Genomic DNA, 20,203 nt, shown 5'->3' with positions numbered 1-20,203 from the left:
GTTGCTCCTAAACAAACTCTATGGTGCTTACTTCACATTGCATTAGACTCATTTCGATTCAAGCTGCGCTTGGCCTGTACTCTAGCTATAAACCTTCATTTCAGTTGCTTGTTGTTTGGAAAGGTATTCTCCTTAAAATCCTCTAGGAACAACAACTTTCTTTGTATGATTTCTCTGACATAGAATACGGAGTCCATTCCAGGAAACAGCCTTATTCCCAGTCCCACCCAGCATTAGTAGAGTAGAAAAAGCAGTCTGGCCTGCTCTTCCGAGTCACGTAAGCTTCATGCACTGATTTCCCACAGCAGTGTGACACAAACATTATTCGGAGAGAGTCAGCTTTACAGCTAATATTAGATGAGCACCTATTTGTGCTATGCCCAATGCCCTGAGGAAATCAGATGTAGAAGAACAGAACCCTGAGATCTTTCACTTCTTATTGCCTTGATTTAATCTTCAGAAGACTCGCGGAAACAAAATATGTCAACAGATAAAGATCACCTGGTCCACGCAATCTACTCATTTTGGCATGCCTACTATGTGGGCCAGTTCGTGATCTTTTTCCCTCCCCTTGTCACTACAAACACCGAAATATAGAAGATATCAGCAGTTAAGGAAGGACATTTTTGTCCACCCCCTCTGCCCATTTGTGCTTTTCTACTGTGCTGTCACAACTCTTTTCTGATGTTGTCTTCTCCCTCTTCCTATTAGATCTCTTTATATCTGTCCGATTCATACTTTAATTGTGCCACTCTTAACTCCAGTTACCTTCACTGCAAGTCTGTTCCAGGTACCCACCTATTTCTCAGTGAAAATATATTTTCTTGCATTTCTTTTGAAGAAATGCACTTCTTATTTTCAGATGGTAACACTTTGTAATTAAGTTCTTATCTTTCTATGTAAAAATTTACTTTCTGGGACCTTATTGAAGCCTGCAGGATAATTAATCATTTGCATTATATCTCCCCTTTTCCCTGATCTTCTAGAGAGTACTATGTCCACCTACCTCTATGTCAAGGGAGTACAAGATGAATCAGTCCAAGTTTTACTCCACTGCATGTAGGGGAAAGAGGCCTGCTTTCCTTTGATAACTCAGTAGAGAAATCAGGACTACATCTGCATGTATGTAATTGGATAAAATCAGGATTGGTGCAGCTTATTCCCCTTGACATGGACCTATATGGTCACCCTACATATAGGGCAGGCCTTACACCATTATAGTGGACCTCACTTGAATTGCCTTCACTTTATTGATATTCTTTGGTAGATGTGATCTTCAGAATTGCCATAGTATTCAAGGTAGGATCTCACCAGTAACTTGCGATGAGATAATGGGGTCAATATTCAAAGGGTTTAGGTGCCTAACTTTGGGAATTAGTTACCTAAATCAGTCCCTTTGAGAACTGGCTAGGTATAAGTGCCTAAAGTTTGGCATCTAGTTTCACTAGGGGGTCAGTATTCGAATAACTTATGTGGTTAAAATTGGCTTTTAACTGGATAAATTTAACTTGTTAAAAAAATTCACCTTTTTCCTCCCCCAGCTAATCTCTGTCCACCCAAATCACTATGTGGACAAATGATGTCAAACTACTTTTCTATTTCTTCTTTGTTACCAATCCTACATCTGTTCTTCCCCCAGTCTCTTGGAACCTCTCTTGTTGTACATAGCTGTAAGGGATGATGGCACTTCCTTTAGCTACCTCCGTATTCTGGGATGTACCCCATTAGGTCCATGGTCTTGTTTCTCACTTGTGCCCATGCCTCTTCAGAAAATGGTAATGTTTTCAATCTGCAGTCTTTTACATCTTTGTCTTGTGTTTGGTCCCTCACCTCTTCCTTCTTGTGGGGTGAATTTTAAAAGCATTGCTCATGTTACAAGGCCTACATATGTGAGTATGTGGACTGCGTGGGAGCAGCACATATTTTAAAAGCTGCAAATTACGTGCATATATGCATATGCATGAGTCTAAAAAAAAAAAAAGCAGAGTTGGGGTGTGTCCAGGGTGTTGTGGGGTGAGGTCAAACTTTACATGCATAAATCCATGTTTTAAATCTAGTGGCTGCAGTTTTTACTATTCTCTTTTTAGACTTCCTCTCGTTCACTTATAAATCTAAAGAAAATGGTATCCCTTACCTTTCTTCATTGTACAACATAGTGGTCCCCAACCCTGTCCTGGGGGCCCACCAGCCAGTTGGGTTTTCAGGATATTCACAATGAATATGCATGAGAGAAAATTTGCATGCACTGCTTCCATAACATGCAAATTTTCTCTCATGCATATTCATTGTAGATATCCTGAAAACCCAACTGGTTGGTAGGCTCCCAGGACATACTCCCAACATACTCCTCTGTTTGAGCCTTTAACAATCTAACTGCCATTACTGTTGCCCTTTGTTTCTCCTGGTAATTTTGCCTTTCCTCCTCCTCCTATGTCTGATATTTTCTAACTGCTCTTTTTGCTCTTTTTCCTCCTATTTCTTTGGTGAACCACCATGGTCCCTATTCACATCCTCTTGCTGACATGCCAGATAAGGATGTGTATTTGTTCATTACAGTTTGTTTTACCTGAAACGAATGCACGGTCCCAATGAAAATTCCCCAGATTTTTGTGAATTTTCATTTCGGTAAATAGTACATGCTATAAGCAAGTAGTGTGTACTATTTGTTGAGAAAATTTAAAAGAACATGTAGTCTCACTATTAAGCTATGGGTGCATATAAACTAATCTTCTACTTTCTCTTCATTTATACATGTCTTTAAAATCACATCTTTTGAAAGACTTGCAATGGTGTCTCCAACTGCTCATTCATGATGGTCTAAGACAGGCTGATAATGCTTTGGATTGAGAGTATTACTGGACATTCAGACATTTTTGGCCATCAAAAAGCATTAAGTTCAGCCCATCTTAGACCACCGTAATTGAGCAGATGAAGACACCATTGCAAGTCTTTTGAAAGATCTGTTCTTAAATTTATGTATAAATGAAGAGAAAGTAGAAGAGAAAAACATGAAAAAAAATGCTAGCAAACTTGGCACACAAGGGTCAATTATGATGAGATTATGGCATTCTTGTAAAATCATGTATTGATAGTCTAATTTTGAATAACTCTGTATCATGTGAGCATTGTCTTGGTTTTAGAAACATCTAATGTGGTTTGTTCATTTGGGTGATAGTACTAAGAAGTATTTTATTACAGGTCACAAATATATATATTGAATCACTAGGGTGCTAGTACAGAGCCTTGAGGAAAGCCCTTGTCCATGAATGGCTTTTGAACTCCTTTGGAGCCTAGTGGTTAGAGCAGTGGGCTATGAACCAGGAGAGCAGGGTTCAAGTCCCACTTGAGCAAGTCACTTTACCCTCCATTGCCTCAGGTATGAACTTAGAGTGTAAGCCTTCTGGGAATAGGGAAATATCTGCAGTACCTGAATGTAATCTGCTTTGAAGCACTGAAAAAGTGGAATATAAATCTAAATAAATATTGGAAGAACAGGATTTTGGAACCCCCATCTGTTCCAACAGCAGTAGGGATTTTCTAAATTACAGAAAATAGCAGCCCAGTGGCAGACTTACCCGATAACATCATTTAAAAGGTGACACCCTCATTTTAATAGTAACCACACTTTACCTCATATTCTTTCCTTCATAGATTTAAATAGCATCACCACAATCAAAATTAAGTTCCTCAAAAATATGTCTTAAAAGTACAAAATCACCCTCATTAGTCAATTAGAAAGGTATGTAATAGTTTATCAACAAATAATTCATAACCATTATACTACATTTTTAGATATGCCAGATCCCCTTATATCCAAGGAAAAAAAGATTTCTGCAAATTTGCTTCCCAAGGAAACTCAAGCTTTGCTAAACATATAGGCCCCAGAAAATCAGGTACTTTTGTTTCTAATAAGCATTCACACCTACACAAGGGACAAAATCTGAGATCTGCATTCATAACCGGTCTGGTCTTGTCAGCTAGGGTCATGGGGTAAAATACATTACAATATTTGAAGGAAGATATACTCTTGGCACAAGCTTGTCAAGGCAGAGTCTGGTGCTGGCAGGGTATGGTTGTCTAAATATGCTGTACTTGCAGGTGAATTCAGCATATATCTTTGGTTTTTATGCAGGGCAGGGTAAACTCAAATGGTTGATCAGACATGTACCTTGGCAGATAAAGCATGAAAAGTTAACACCATCCTCTCCTTTTTCAATCTGCAAGGTAGTCTTCTGTGAATCTAAGTTTCAATCTGTTTGAACACCCAAGCAAAATGTGCATGTGACTTTATTTTAATTACTGGAGACAAACTGTTCACAATAGGAAACCATTATACATTGCAACACAGTGTAGAGGAGAAGCACCTGAATGGCACAATACTACAGTGAGAGAAAATGCTGACTACACTCCAGCTATTGGAGCCATTTTTGCATACAACGCACCTCAGCTAGCAGAAGGAAATGGTCCTACGTGCATCCACTCCCTGGACTCGCACACATCCCCCTGACTATTCTTTCCTTTAGAAGGCAAAGAGCCCTGGCAACTAAAGTAGATCTGTCCTCAATGTCCATCTGTCCTTCAAGTCTATATGTTGACTACATTTTAAGCAACACAGAGCAGGGATTGTCTGTGCTGTATACACCTTGTAAGCACTATTATAAATATTTAGTAGCAGAGTAGAATTGCAAAGGGACTAATGGCCGCATCAAAACCAAGATGCACTGCTAGAGTTGGATGAGGGCCTAAGCAGAGCAGTAGGAAATGCTACAGGTTAAGGTTAAATTATTGTTACAGAGCAGGATGAGGAAAGTTTTTATAGCTGCTGACTGCAATATACTTGGCTCCAGGTAGGGTTATCAGTCTGTAACTGAGTTATCAGATTGAATCACTTATGTGTAAAACAGACAGAGGTCCCTCTCTTGTTTTTCCATCTAATTTCTTCTGTCTCCTGATAAGAGTCTTATCTACAAGACAAAGGAAGTCCTTCCTGAGCCCTGGGTCAACAAAAACGTGCCTCTTCTCCTCTCTCTAAGCGAAGAAATGAACTGGCAAAAAAAAAAGAGGAGACACCTATGAACATGTTCCTACACGTGACCTGACATCTTCAGCTCTATTACAGCTTCATTTAGGGCTGTTAAGTATGCGACTAACTTTCCAGCTCAAGAGTACCAAGATTATTTCCCTACGGTCTTGCTTGCCAGGCCTGGTTCAATAAATTACTTACTATCAGGTCAAAAAAATAAATAAATAAAAATCTGAGAGAGCCAAATTGAGGGGAGTAACTTTTAACCCCTACCTGAAAAATCTTAAGGGGTAGATTTAGTTCTTGAGTAAAATCTCCACAGTGCACATCTAATGCACATCTTTTGTTTTTTCCTTGCATTCATGTCCCTTTCTGGGAATTGATGTTTTGATCAAAAGATACTCTTTTTTTCTAAAACTGCACAAGCGGCCAAGCTCAAAAACATACTGAATGTTTACATGTTTTTGTGGAATATTCCAAAGCATATTAGCACTAAGAAGGCAATAATCAAACGACCCTTGTTTTTTCTGGCAAACTTTACAAGTACTTTTTACCTGCGGGATTTGCTGCAATGATGAAAGCAAAATTTCATGAGTAATTTTGCTTTCATTATTGCCCTCTCAAAAGTATCCACACAAATTTTCCGTTGCTTTTTGTGTGGGTACTTTTATTAAGCAAAAAACACATACACGGTTTTGAATATTCAAAGCGATGTGTGAGGTTGCCTCCCCCATCCTAACAGTGCCCCGGGAACGCATACAAAAATATGCATGTAAAAGAACGCACGTCGTTGGCATACACGCATACTTTTACCTACATAAAAGGTGAACAGTCTCCTCTTCTCTTTAGTTTTATGTCATGTTCATTGGGTCCCTCGGAAATTTCTCTGTAGCTTTGTGACACCTGGATCAACTTTTAGCATCTCCTCTGTAGTTGTCCAGTGAAAGGAAGGCTGACTCTCCTCTCCACATCTGTAACAGAACTGCTAGGACAGCAAGTAGTAAGGTTCACTCTGTTCCTTTTAAACGTCTTAGACTCCTTGGATTTCCTTGTCTCTTGTCAGACAATAGACATCTTCAAGGAAGCAATTTCCTGGCTCAGTTCAGCAACCAAAGTTCTCCCCACCTCAGAAATGTTTTCTGGTGCAGGGGCAGATACCTGCTGCATAGCTCAGGGTGGAGTGGTACTGAGCAGTGTTCTCAATGTAGCTTCCTGTAACTCTTCTGTCAAGGCAGTTAAACACTTTACTTCAGTGGACTGGAGAGGGGTTTGTCTTGGAAGATCAACCAGATACTCGATATGCCCACCAAAGCTTGATTTGAAGCCTCCTATTCCTCTTTATCCCAGATCGCCCTTAATAGTTGAAGAAATCCTGGGCGTTTTGTCTTTTTTCAGAGCCCCAAATGTGTTATGAGACTGTCAGTCAGGGGCACCTTAGCAGAGAGTCCTTTGCAGATGGTACAAGTCTTCCTCCTTTCTGGATTACCTTTCTTAGAAGAGGCTGTAACTATCTCAGGAAATCAGAAAGCTTCTCGCCTTCTTCCTGACTTCTGTTTCTAAAGTGGAAGTATAAATCGAGTCCATACATAGAGGTACCAAAAGTGCTCTCTAGTGCTTCGAGGCACTCTTCAGGAGTGGCTTGGGGGTTTTCAACTTTCAGGGCTCCAAAGATTTCCGAAGCGGGGCCTATCGGGCACTCTCCCAGACTTCTTTGTTTCTCCAGCAAGACACAGTCTCATCTCGGAAACATCTTAGTAGCTTGCTCCATCCAGGTCTCATAGTCCTCTTCACCTGCTGGAACCAAGATATTTCTTGAGAATGTCTTGAGACTCTTGCACAAGATACTTCCATGTTGTCTCCACCACCTTCTCCACGGTTAGGGATGAGTAATGCCATAGCTGGAGAGACTGCCCCCGCAGTGGTTAACACCCCCTTTATACCTCTGAGTGTCTTCCCTTTCATTGCAAGAAATCAATAAGCTCTACCATTAAAGGGCTGCCACCTAGTGATCGGGGCTTTTCCTGGACTAGAATTTTCCAGGGAGGGGCCCCAGCAGCAGGCACTGTTTCCTCAGGCAAGTCCCTCATGTCCACAGAAGGGCCACTCATTCCCATGACAAACAGCCACCCAGTTACCTTTACGGTGCTCAAATCAGTGGTCTTTTCTAACTTAATGTGCAGACATCGTGACTGGGAAAGACATTAGCCATATTTCAAATTGTTTACTCCCTTGTAATGTGAACCTATACATGATTGTATGCTAAAGTTTCAATTTTCTAATATGTTGTAACCCGTATTCACAAAGGCAGGATACAAATCCAAGTAATAAATAATAATAGCAAAGTTCACCTTCTCACCTCTGTACCAATTATATAGAGTTTGCACTCACAGAGGGTGACAGTGAGGTACAAAAAAATTCTCAAATGTGACCCACAACTCTCCCTGTGCAGGCCACCACTCCTATGTAACCCAACCCCCGCCCCCCCCCCATATACCCGCACACCCTGAATAATTATGTCACTGGTGCCCTAGAAGAAAGAATTGACCCCTTTCCACCCTTACGAATCTGGCTGGGGAGAGAAGTGTAGGTTTGTTTACCTGAAAACGGGGAAGACTATGCCCATCCACACCCAGCTGACCTCCAGACTTCACAAGGCAAAGACTCTTCTTGGGTCCCTGTTCACAACTTCCTCACACGAGACCAAGCTGCATGCAACTCACCGACACAATAACCCGGTTAAAATCTTTACTTTATTTTTACTTAAACAGCAACCAAAGTTGGTACCTTTTTACACTCTCTCTCTCTCTCACACACACACACACACACACAAAACACAACCCTCAAAAACACTTGCTACATCAAAAGAACAAGATCTGCCAACCATTACCCAAAGGGAATAAAAGATTGCCTTGCCAAAAACAAAAATTTTAGTCCTCAAAAATGGAAAACTTCCCAGAAAAATGTTATGCACAGCAGTGGGGGCCATGTAGACTAATTATCATGATAGCCATGAAGTGAGCAGAATTATATTTGCAGCACTTAGATGCGTAGCAGAGGACATCTGGGGGGAAGATCCCCTCGTTAGACTAGGCCTTGATCAGCTGGAAGAGTTTCCCTTTCTGCGCACAAAGATTAAGAAAAGCTCAGCTGGCGCACAAACTCTCTGCTTCCTGGATACGGCAGCTCTCCCTCCAAAGAGGGTATAGGGGAATTTTTCTCCCCCAGCACCGGCTGCAAACTGTCTCTCAAAGCCTGCTCCCCTGCCCACCCTCTCTTTTATTCTCTCCGCTTTTCTTGGCTTAACCATTTCTCTTATGTTTTTTACACACAACAATCCCTGCTCCTCCTGCAGGAACAGCTTCCTCCTGTTTCCCACAGGCCTCTCCTCTGCCTGCCTGCCAGCCACGAGACAGGTCCAGGAAGGAAAGATCTTATTGGTGCTGAAACAGTAGGCAAGCTCCCATTGGATAACAGAGTCAGCAGGGTCCTTCAGAATCGGAGCATGCTCATAGTGGTCTATGTTGCCTCATCAGCTCAGAAGAGGATTAACCCCATAAGAGCTGGATTTCTTTGTTCTGGAACATACATATTAGTGCAGGAGCAACAAGAAAAGAACAGTGCATGCAAGCTTCCAGGTACTTGCATTGGTTAGCACAGGTTGCAAAGGGAAACAGATTTATACCAAGCTCCTCGGCCCCGCTAAGCACATGTCCTTTTCTTCCCAGATCATAAAGGAACATACCAGAAGGTATGTACAATGTGAGTAGAGGTTAAAGTCCTGATAGAAGTTAAAGGTAGATGAGAATTTTAGAACCCCTCCCCCCCCCCTCCCACACACACACACACACACACAAACGTTTTCTAAAAAATACCCTCGGAAACCTTGCCAAAGTTCCACAAAATTACCATTTGCAATGTGCCATGTAAAACATCTCCCTGCTTTGTTTTAATATTTATGTGCTGCACATTTTTGTACAATTCTTTGTGCCAGTATTAAGTGGGATTCTTTCAAAATAATTATGCCTTCAATTCCTTACAATTTTAGGGATTTCATGTGACTTGAATTTAGCATTATATTTTTAGATGCCCTGTGCTTAGGGTTGCCACCTCACCCTGATCAGTCCCAACAGGTTGACCCAGGATGTTTTTCCTTTATTGCATGCATGACGTTTTAGTTCTGATTTCTTTAAGAAAGGCAGGATTACGTTGCCATACATGCAACGGGGCAAAACCAGGACTGGATCAGACTGTTTGTTCCTAATGACCTGGAGCCATTTGATTTTGCCCAAAACTTTGGCCTTGTTCAAAAAGGACTTCTTTCAATTCTGTGTCTATGGGGGAAAAAAAAATTATTGAATTTTTGTCTGCTCTACTTCAGCCTGAAGCTTAAATCTGGCCCTACAATTTTAATATTTGAATTCTGTTAGATTTAAAGGTGATCATGCACCTTTTAAATAGCTTTTCTTTTTATTAAAAGCCTTTAAATTAAAGTTATTGCTGCTGACTTGCTGCAGTCGCCCTTCTAACTTTCAGAGCAGTAGATCTGGGGGTTCCACTTTGACATAGAACTAATTTTATGATTATTTCTGGATGAGCTTGAGCTGTCAGGTGACCCAATATTTAGGCCAGGGTAGACAACTCCAAGTCCTCGAGTGCCACAAGTCGGATGGGTTTTCAAGCTATCCACAGTGAATATTTGTGAGCTGCATATGCATGCCATGATGTCAAACCAGAACTAGCCAAGCCCTCGTAACATGGAATTGTTGGCAACCCTTTTTGTTAAACATTTATTTATTTATTTATTTATTTATTTAAAGCATTATATATACCGAAATACGTTGGGAACATCATCTCGGTTTACAGATAACTAAAAATAGCAAGAAGCTATTAATATTTAAAATGTCAAAAAAAAAAGACACAGCTTAACATCTTTACAAAGCACAAAGGCTGAAAATGTATAGCACAGAGTGCAGACAGAGGCACTGGTAGACCCTGTTCCCTAAAACTTTCTTTGAGCTTACTTTTCCAAAGGGGAAGAAAGTTTATGAATTTGTGTGTGTGTGTGTCTCTCCCACCCCCACTCACACACACAGATACACATCCCCAATAACTTTTGTGTTTAGTGTCCCATCTACACCAGATTTGCAGTACGTGTCAGGGGATTCAAGGGGATCCATACGGAGTAGATTTTTGGCAGCACCTTTATGCGCTGACATGTGCGTGTGCACGCATGCCCTGGGAAGCAGGCACCATTATTTCTACATGGAACTTCTTGTTACTTTGCATCCAGAGGAAATATTCTTAGTAAACTGTGATTTTTTTTTTGTTTTCTAAACCATCTGTGATAAATCGCAGAAAACATGCATATTTGAAGATCACTCGTGTTTCCTGTTTTACCTGAACTCTCAAACTGGGGAATTTTTATGACTATGAGGGATGGTAAGACAAGTTTGCTGAATTTGGGACAGTCCCACCAAACGCATGAGGTAGTCTGACAAGTAGACATTTATTTAGGTATTTACTAAACACAGTTCATTAATTGCTGAATCTGCAACATAAAATGTAGTTCTTTTTTTTTTTTTTCCAATATTTCTACTTGTACATCCATATGGCATTCAAGACAAAGTGTCATATCAAGTAACAAAAGTGTTTTAAATCCATTTATCTGTTGGGTGCTTAAATTCTAGTTCTGCATTTTGATGGTTATAAAAGTACTTGAAGGTAAAGAAAGAATAGCTTTCTCTCTCTAAACCCCATTCTTCCTATTCCTTGTCTGCATTAAGTATTCTAATCCTGTCTTTATACTATAAAAAATATCTGTGCTGTATAAGTCATGTCATCTTCATTGCAGTGTTTCTCTCAAAACATACAGTGTTCACTAATGCCACAGGTTATGGCTCTGCAAAACATTTAATGTTGCTGGAAATAAGTTAAAATGTCAAAAAATTACTGGCGGCTTAGTAAAACCAACCAAATCCCGCAACACTGGAAGAAATGTAATGTTGCTGCAAAATAAGGATTTTAGCCAGTAAAGCTACTTTAAAACCTTCCATTTCTATTTTAGAGCATCAGCCCTCAGAATGGAAGGAGAGGCTCTATGGTGGTTTATTTATTCTGTTTTGTTTTTAATTTCATTTTTATTTCAGTTCCCACAAATGAATCGAAACCTGAATTAACCTCCCCCCCCCCCTCAAAAAAGAAAAAGAACTGAAACAAAAAATTTCTTAAGCAGCCTTTGCATGGCAGAATGTCAAGCAGATGTTGAGAGGGGTTAGTGCAGCTATTCAACCTAATCAAATCCAAATAAATATATAAAATATCACATGAAGTACCTTCTACACTGCACTGTTTAAAAAGAATCTGGGGTCGTATACTGGATGTTTGTATGTGTGTGTATCTATATCTTATATACATAAAATGTCCATGTGCTTAGCAGTCTGACCATAAGGTTTTGTTGAGATATTTTAATTCCCAGCTCTGATATCTTTGAATTCATATCCCAAAGCCTACTCCACTCCCTGTCCTGCACATTTCTTTGTGCTTTATGTTTGTGTGTTGTAGTGGGGGGCCTATGTTAGGTTGGAGGATACAGGACGTGGCATATGGAGATTGGGAAAGTAGATTAGTGTCCAGTAAATATTTCTTAGCTCTCAGCAATCTCTTTCTATTACTTTTCCATATTTATTTTGCCTTACTGATAACTCTCTTTTTATCTTTAATCAGGACAAAAAAGAGAAGTCCTCATCATGAAACCCATTTCAAGGAAGCGAATCATTGGCTTCTTAATTTACCTGATGCACTACATGGTTTGTAAAGGGGACCAAGAGAAAGGCAAAACATTATCCTTGCACTTTACCCATAATCTTTACAATGCTACAGTCTACGAGAACTCTGCCCCAAAGACTTATGTGGAGAGTCGCATCAAAATGGGTATCTACATGAAAGAACCACATTGGGCCATTAAGTACCGAATAACAATGGGGGACAGCATGGGCTTCTTTAAAACTGAGGAGCAGGTGGTTGGAAATTTCTGCTTCTTAAGGATAAGAACTAAAAGTGGTAACACAGCCTTGTTAAACAGAGAAGTAAAAGACAATTACATGCTAACTATTCAAGCATCAGAGAAAACATTTAATTATGAAGCATTTACCAAAGTGACAATTCATATTTTAGATCGAAATGACTTGAAGCCTCTCTTTTCCCCTCCTTCATATAGGATTTCTGTCAAAGATGATACATCTGTAAAGACGACCATTGGCAGAGTAAGTGCCACTGATGCTGACTTGGGTCAGAATGCTATGTTTTATTACACCTTCAATCCCAGGAATACTTTGTTTGCTGTCCATCCTACTACTGGAGCTGTGATCTTAACTGGAAAATTAAATGCCACCCAGAGAAACAACCATGAGCTTCAGGTTCTTGCTGTAGACAGAATGAAGAAGATTTCTGAAGGCAATGGCTTTGGAAACTTGGCCAGTTTTGTGGTTCAGGTAGAACCAATTATCAGAAAGCCACCAGACATTTACAAAGTACAAGTGACAACATGTGACTCAGCTGAGAATTTCCTCTGTGCTACCTTGATTGTGGATACCTCCAAAATTGGAGTACAGTCTTTAGACATCATATCTGGAGATCCTAACAACTTTTTCAAGGTTGTGAAATCCTATATAATAAGTGATGAGTTTATGGTCATGTCAACTAAAAGGATCAACTGGTTGGATTATCCACTTGGTTTCAATCTTAGTCTACAAGCCAAAGATAATAGTATTCCACCTCTCTATTCACAAATAAAAATAATTCATATCCCTCCAAGATATGTTTCAGCAAGATTTCCAAAGGCTATATATAGAGTCCACCTCAGTGAATGTGCTCCACCTGGTAGTCAAGTTGTTATGGTTAAGGTTACTCCAAGCTTTCCAAATCTGAAATATCTCTTAAAACCCACTCCCGATAGCACAATATTTAAAATCAACCATCACACTGGACTGATAACTACCAGCAGATTTATAGATATCCAAGGTCAGTTCCACTTTGAACTGGAAGTTACAACCACTACAATTCAGGTTTCTACTATAGTTTCCATTGATATAATTGATTGCAACAACCATGCTCCAAGTTTCAGACAAACCTCATATCATAGTACCTTTAATGAAAATGTCCCAATTGGAACTAGTGTTTTACAGGTAAGTGCTACAGATGCTGACCAAGAAGAAAATGGATTTGTAACATATGCACTGTCTAATCAGAAATCAGTTCCGTTCACTATAGATACATTTTCAGGTATCATCTCAACTTCTAAGTTATTGGACTATGAATTAACACGAAGATTGTACAATTTGCGTGTTTGGGCATCAGACTGGGGTTCTCCTTTTCGGCGTGAGACTGAAGTCTATGTCTCTCTCATCCTAAACAATCTAAATGACAACATACCAGTATTTGAGAAAGTAAACTGTAATGTAAGCATTCCAAGAGACCTACCTATAGGGGAACGAGTTGTTACCATGTCTGCAGTTGATATAGATGAACTCAATCACATTAAATATGAGATTTTATCTGGCAATGAACTGCAAAAGTTTGAAGTAGATCCCATATTTGGAATTATTTCCCTCAAAGAATCTTTCCAATATCTTTCAAATGTTATACCTTCCTTCTACTCTTTAAAAATAACTGCAACAGACAGAGAAAATTATGCTTTGCCTACAACCATTAACATTACTATAACAATCCCTGGCATTCCAATCTCTGTGGAGTGTGAGGAAACTGGAGTGTTAAAGAAGCTGACTGAAACTATCATTGACTCAGTTCTATCTCAGTCTGAAGACCAAACTCAAGAGGAAGATACTTCTTTGAACATTCATCTAATAAACAGTCATGCACCTCAGTTTGATAACAGGTTTCCCGGATCAATTGATGTCATGGAAGACATTGCTGTCAACTCTACTATTGTTCACCTTGTAGCCATTGATCCTGATACTGGATTTAATGGCAAACTGGTCTATGTGATTTCTGATAAGAATGAGGACAGTTGCTTTACTATTGACACAGAAATGGGTCTTCTCAAAGTCTTGTCACCCTTAGATCGTGAAACAACAAGCTTCTACATTCTTAACATTACAGTGTATGATCTTGGTACTCCTCAGATGTCATCTTGGAAGTTGCTGGCAGTGAACATACTAGATGCCAATGATAATGCACCTAGATTCCTACCAGGTGAATATCAGATGACTATACCAGAAGATGCCAATATAGGCAGTAGTATAATTCAGTTGAAAGCTGAAGATGCTGACATAGAAGACAATGGGAGAATAAAATACTCTCTTCTAACTCCCACAGACAAATTTGTCATTGATGAAATTACAGGACAGATAACAGTAACTGGTTTTCTAGATAGAGAATCTTGGCCTCAGTACATGCTTAAAGTAGAAGCCAGGGACCAGCCTAAAGTGGGTCACCAGCTTTTTTCAGTTACTGACCTGATTTTGGTTTTAGAAGACATAAATGACAACACCCCTCACTGCATACCAGAGCTTGGAAAAGTGAAAGTGCCTGAGGATGTACCTCTGGGGACTATTTTGTTCTTTATGGAAGCTATTGATGCTGATTCTGGACCTAGAGGAGAGATCACTTACAGCCTTAGTAGTGATGAACGAGGAATATTTAGTATGGAAAAGTTCACAGGAGCTCTTACATTGGAAAGAGAACTGGATTTTGAGAAGAAGAGCTTTTACAATCTAACTGTGATAGCCAGTGATGGTGGACATCCCTTCTCTCGATCTTCAATGTGTTATGTGGAAGTTGATGTTCTTGACGTCAATGAGAACTTGCACCCACCGTACTTTCCCTCCTTTGTCTTCAGAGGTTGGGTCCAAGAAAACTTGCCTGTTGGAACATCTGTGATAATGGTGACTGCTCAGGATGATGACAAGGGAAAAGACGGAGAAATTATATATTCCATCCGGGATGGCACTGGTCTTACAGTCTTCAGTATTGAAGAAGATACAGGTAATTAAAGCTTGATTTGCTGAGCATGTGCATTTTTGTAAATATCATAGATCAGAGAGATAATCTGATCATGGGCATGCACCTCCAGGCTGCCCTGTTCAAAAATTCATACTTAAGAAATCATGGTAAAAAATAGAAATCCCACAGAATTTACCACTTTTTTTCTGATTAATTTGTACTGTTATGGTTAGTGATCATGATCTAATAAAACCTTCCCACTGCTGCATACACATATTAAAGTTCATGATTTACAACCACATTTGATGACTACTTTGCTCATCTCTAGCATATATAAGTACATAAAATTGATTTGAATATAGAATGTGTATGGATGGATAGGAGAATGCAGAGTAAATGATTAATTCTGAGTCCACAATTTGGTGATTCTATATAGTATGTATATTGTAAATGGACTTGACTAATCCATATCTTTTCTTGTCAAAATAGCTATTAATTTACATGCACTCTGTATTAGAAAACGCAACTCTGTTGTAGCAAATAATTATTATATATTGTACCAATGACATTTAAAGAAACTTCCCTAATAATTTTATTGATGTAGAGGCTGATCCATTGTGTATGCTAAAGGCTTTTAGCATGCATGCTAAATAGCAGAATAGTCACAAACAATTTAGCATGGATGAAAACCTGTGCTGAAATGAGAATATGTGCAAGCATGAAAAATTAGTATTCAGGTACATGCAAAATACTGAAATGGGTTGATAATGAGTTCATTGTTACCACCCTAGTCATCAGAATTTGCTAAATTTATAAAGGCTATTGGGGCCCTGGTAAATTTAGCACCTGCTCCAAGATGCCAGCACAGCCAGCCAGCTAACGTTTAATACAGGGCTTTAGATTCCTGACCTCATATTTTATTCCTACTGCCCCCCCCCCCCCAACCCAAACAAAACTCTCTCGATTCCAGTGTCTTCTCTCCCACCCATCATCCTAATAGTACAAAAGTTCCCCAACCTTCAATTTCGTTTCCTACCCCTCTTGACTCCCAACTCATCCCATGGCCCGAACCCTGCAAGCCTTCATCAGCAAGATGAAATGCCTATACTTCCTGCTTGCACTGCTGAGAAATACAAAATGGCATCAGTGATGCAGTGCCATTAGATATTCCACAGGAGATGCAAGCATTCCCTTCTGCTGATGAAGACTAAGTTGGGAATTTAGAAGACTGAAGGGTTCCCAGAAGGAGAAGATCAGAGACCGAGACTTCTGTTATATTCAGTAATAGGTTATCAGAGGCCGAGGGGGACCTTCTGCTGCATTGAGGGGATAGTTATAATGGGAGGTTTAGGGCTGGGGAAGTCGTCTTCTCTTGTGTTTGAGGTATCACAAGTGACCTCTCCCTTGCTAACGGGCCCTTGCACTTTGACTGGTTATGTGCACACTCTGCATCTCATTAGCTTCTTGAATCAGCTGTTAATATCAGCTTGCTAATATCTGTTAGCATGTAATGTAATGTTCCAGTCCCATGGTGAATTGAATCCAAGCTAAGAGAGTCATGATGGCTTTATGGTGCCTCTCCTCTGCCACAGGCTTTTTTTTTTTTTATCAGATCAATCACAGCTGATTATTTTTTTTCCTTTACATAGATATAGATATATACATTAAATTCAATCCAGCATTAGTTACATAATGCTGTTTGATAAGTCACATTCACTTAAATCCATTGTCAAACAGAGCAGCATAAATAAGATATTAATCAATGGCAGGACAGCTTTAATTATGTCTAATGACATCACAATGTGCACAAGCCTTGATGAAATCTCAAATGCAATAGATGAACATATGGTAGAAAAAGGATCACAAAAAAAAAAAGCTACATTTTTTATCCTAGGATATTTTATAAGCCTACAATTAATACAGTCCATGTGGTGCTGTAATTTTTTGGCAAGCTTCACCAGTTGAAAGCACTCGGGCCTTGACCCTACAATCCTTTGCCACACATTCTTTTGCGCATTATTGCCTTTATATGCAGAGAGAGAGTATTATATATGCAATGTCATATATTTACAGTATGACGGTATCTTTCAAATGGGCGTGTAGGCACACATGTACACATGTGCGTCTGTGCGAGCCCAGGGACACGGTAATTTTAATACATGCGTGCACATACACATGTATGCTATAAAATAGCCCAGGCACGCATACGTGTGTGCCCAGTTTTGCAAGTGGATGCACACAGCCGCGTATATCCGGGTATGTGCCACGCAAGTGGGGTAATTTAATAACAGGTGCATGTCCACGCCATGACCAGTTTCACCAGTTCGTTTAGTATTGAACTAGGTCCTCCAAATTCTCCTGGTTCTTTAACTTGCACCCCAACCCCTTAAACCTCTCGGAGATGCTTGGGTTTTTCTTTTTCTTTTAAACTTTCACCTCTCCTCCATAGAAGAAGTAAAGTTATGTGGCAGTGGACCTGGGCACGCACCCAGTTGCATAGGTTCTTATGTGCACATCTTCTGCCAATGCCCCAGTATGCCCATGCCCCACCCAAACCACACTCCTTTTTTTGTTACATGTGAGATCTTTGCATATCAGAAGGTGTGCATGCATATAGGTGCCTTTTAAAATAGGGTGGACGCGCACATGTCCTACATGCGGGCACATCTCCCAATTTCAGTGCAATTTCAGTGCACGCATCCTTTTTAAAATTCACCTTTATGCTTCTCCCTGTTTTTTGTAACTGATTTCTCCATGTTGTTCCCCCTTGTTCAATGTAAACCGGCATGATGTCCCTGACGAATGTCGGTAAAGAAAAGCCTGAAATAAATAAATAAATACAATTATTTTATATTTTTAATTGCAAAGTTGAACCTAACTCGCCCTTCAATATTATTTAATGGGGATGTGCATTCAATTATCCAAATGTGACATTTGATCCAAATGAGTCAATTTTTGGCTCAATTCCAAACCTAATGGGCTAAGTCGCTGAAAAAAATCCAAATCCTTTGCAATTATTTGGTTTGGTTCCATTAGAATCTTCCTTGGGAAGCAAAGCCAGATACAGCGGAGTTGGTTGGGGATGGAATAAGAAAGGCACAGGACCAATGAGATGCATGTCATGATGTCATTTTTAGGTGAAAGTGAAACAGAGCACATTGAGCAGCCAGTGACCAGTTTGTTCTCAGTCATTCCTCTGTTGGATCTCTGAGAGAGGAGGCAGAATTATGAAGCTCCTTGCTTCAAAGTTCCAGAGTTAAAAGATTAGAAACAAGCTTTATATTTAGAGAAGAAAGCAAGATCTGCTTTTACAGTCACTGTCATTGTGTCCTAGCTGTGCTGCTAGCAACTGGGGAAACTATAATCTCTCTGTCAGAGGGTTACAGAGTAATTGTATATCAGCAGGTAAGACTGCATTTCTTTTCTACAGCAAACAATGTGTATCTTTATTTATATATATATATATATATATATAGAGAGAGAGAGAGAGAGGGGGAGGGGGAGGGAGAGAGGGATTTTCTCCTGTAGCATGTGCAGAGTAGCCACTGACTGACATGACAGGGGCCAGCCTACTTTCTCTGTAAAAAAAATAATCTGTGACACAGTACTAATTCTTTGGTGTGACTGACTCTTGCACTCGGTTAGTATAGTCAGCAAGCATCAGCAGTGCACTATGCTCTGTTTGTAGCAAAAGTAACTGCCTATATGCTAGCTGCTAGGGTTTACATTGATTGTAACACTAAAACCCGCTAACCTCTCTGTATGCCTTTGGGTCTTCATGCTACTGTGCTTGACATCATGCCCCCTCACTCTATGCCTTGGGGTGATCATGCCACAGTTGGTAACCCTTGCTCCTCTTTTGATGCTGTGAGGTGTTCATTGCACTGTTTGTGCTGTTTTGTTCCTCTTTTGGTTCTTGGGATCTTCATGGCACTATTTGTGCAGCTTTGACCCCCTCACAATGGCTTGGTCTCTTCATGCTGCTGGGTTTGCCCTTTGCCCCTCTTTTGATGTCATGGAATGTTCGTGTCACACAGGATGTTATGGGCTGCTGTGGTTTCTGCTGCTGATACTTGCCAGCAAGTTTCATAAAACCTGAATGGGAAACCCCAAAGTTAGAGTCAAAAATGGGATTCATCACTTCCCCCATTGACTTTCAGGGAAATGAGCTTCGGATCTGGACAAAACAGGAAACCAAACTGAAAGTCCAAACCAAATTGAATATTTATTTTTTTTGCACACCCCTAATATTTCATGGTGCATATGCATAGTCAGTTGCTTCCACCATTGCAAAGATAGCAGAAAAGAGAACTCGCTGATAATCTAAGTAAAAATCAAATGCTGCCTTTTCTGCCACAGGCGAGTTATTCCTGTTAGAGATTATCCACTTCTAGTGATGCAGGAATGAAAGGAAAATTATCCACACAGGGAAAAGCTTAAAATCAATTTCTGGTCCATGTATTATATGTGATATATGTAGAGGGCTGCTGAAATTACGTGTTATGATGATTACTAAAAATATTCTATTCCCTTCCTGTCAGTTAAATTGCTCCAAAACTAAATTGACAGTGTTTTGGGTGTTCTTAAATAAGGCATGAACTTGTGTGTTTCCCTTGGTTATGACAGAAAAATAAATGCTGTTTAAATTGAACGCGTGGTAACACACACAGATACAAGTTTCAAACTTGAGCTAATTCAACATTTTAAGCCATGCCAATAGATTTGAAGGCTTGGCAATTGGTACAAACTTAGGTGTCTGCTTCACCTTACCATTCTCTAACCTTGATAGTGCTACAGTTGTTCCTCTGATGATTAAAGCTAGGTGGGTAGGCTTTAGTTTTATGTGGGGGAGGGGATGATTTATTGTGGGGCCTCCTCAGAGTACAAGAGGTGAGATAATTTCTTTGCATCATGTATGGACAGTGTTTATATAAATTAATAATTAAGAATAAAAACCATACTGCCATACTGGATGAGACCAAGGTCCATTGAGTCCAGCATCCCAACTCCATAATGGTCAGTCTGGGTCACAGGTACCTGGCCCATCCCCAATACTTGATACGTTTCTTGTATCACTTGGCTTTCCCAAGTCTGCCTGGCTAATAACTATTTATGGACTTTTTCTTAAGGAACTTGTCGAGTCTTCTTTTGAACCCCCACTGTGTTAGTTGCTTTGACCAATCCTCTGGCAGCAAATTCTATAACTTGATTGTGCACCGA

General features: G+C 39.9%; 1 protein-coding gene across 1 annotated transcript in view; it reads left to right on the top strand.

The window, feature by feature from the left end:
* Positions 1-20,203, top strand: part of FAT2 (FAT atypical cadherin 2) — a 130,974-nt gene that overhangs the window by 15,355 nt on the left and 95,416 nt on the right. The window contains exon 2 of the mRNA XM_029583345.1: positions 11,747-15,025. Coding sequence (XP_029439205.1) covers positions 11,770-15,025 — 3,256 coding nt within the window. The 5' untranslated portion in view covers positions 11,747-11,769. The remainder of the gene's footprint in view (positions 1-11,746; positions 15,026-20,203) is intronic.

Source organism: Rhinatrema bivittatum, chromosome 18, assembly GCF_901001135.1.
Source record: "Rhinatrema bivittatum chromosome 18, aRhiBiv1.1, whole genome shotgun sequence".
Lineage (NCBI taxonomy): Eukaryota > Metazoa > Chordata > Amphibia > Gymnophiona > Rhinatrematidae > Rhinatrema > Rhinatrema bivittatum.
This window is presented reverse-complemented; position numbering and strand designations above follow the sequence as displayed.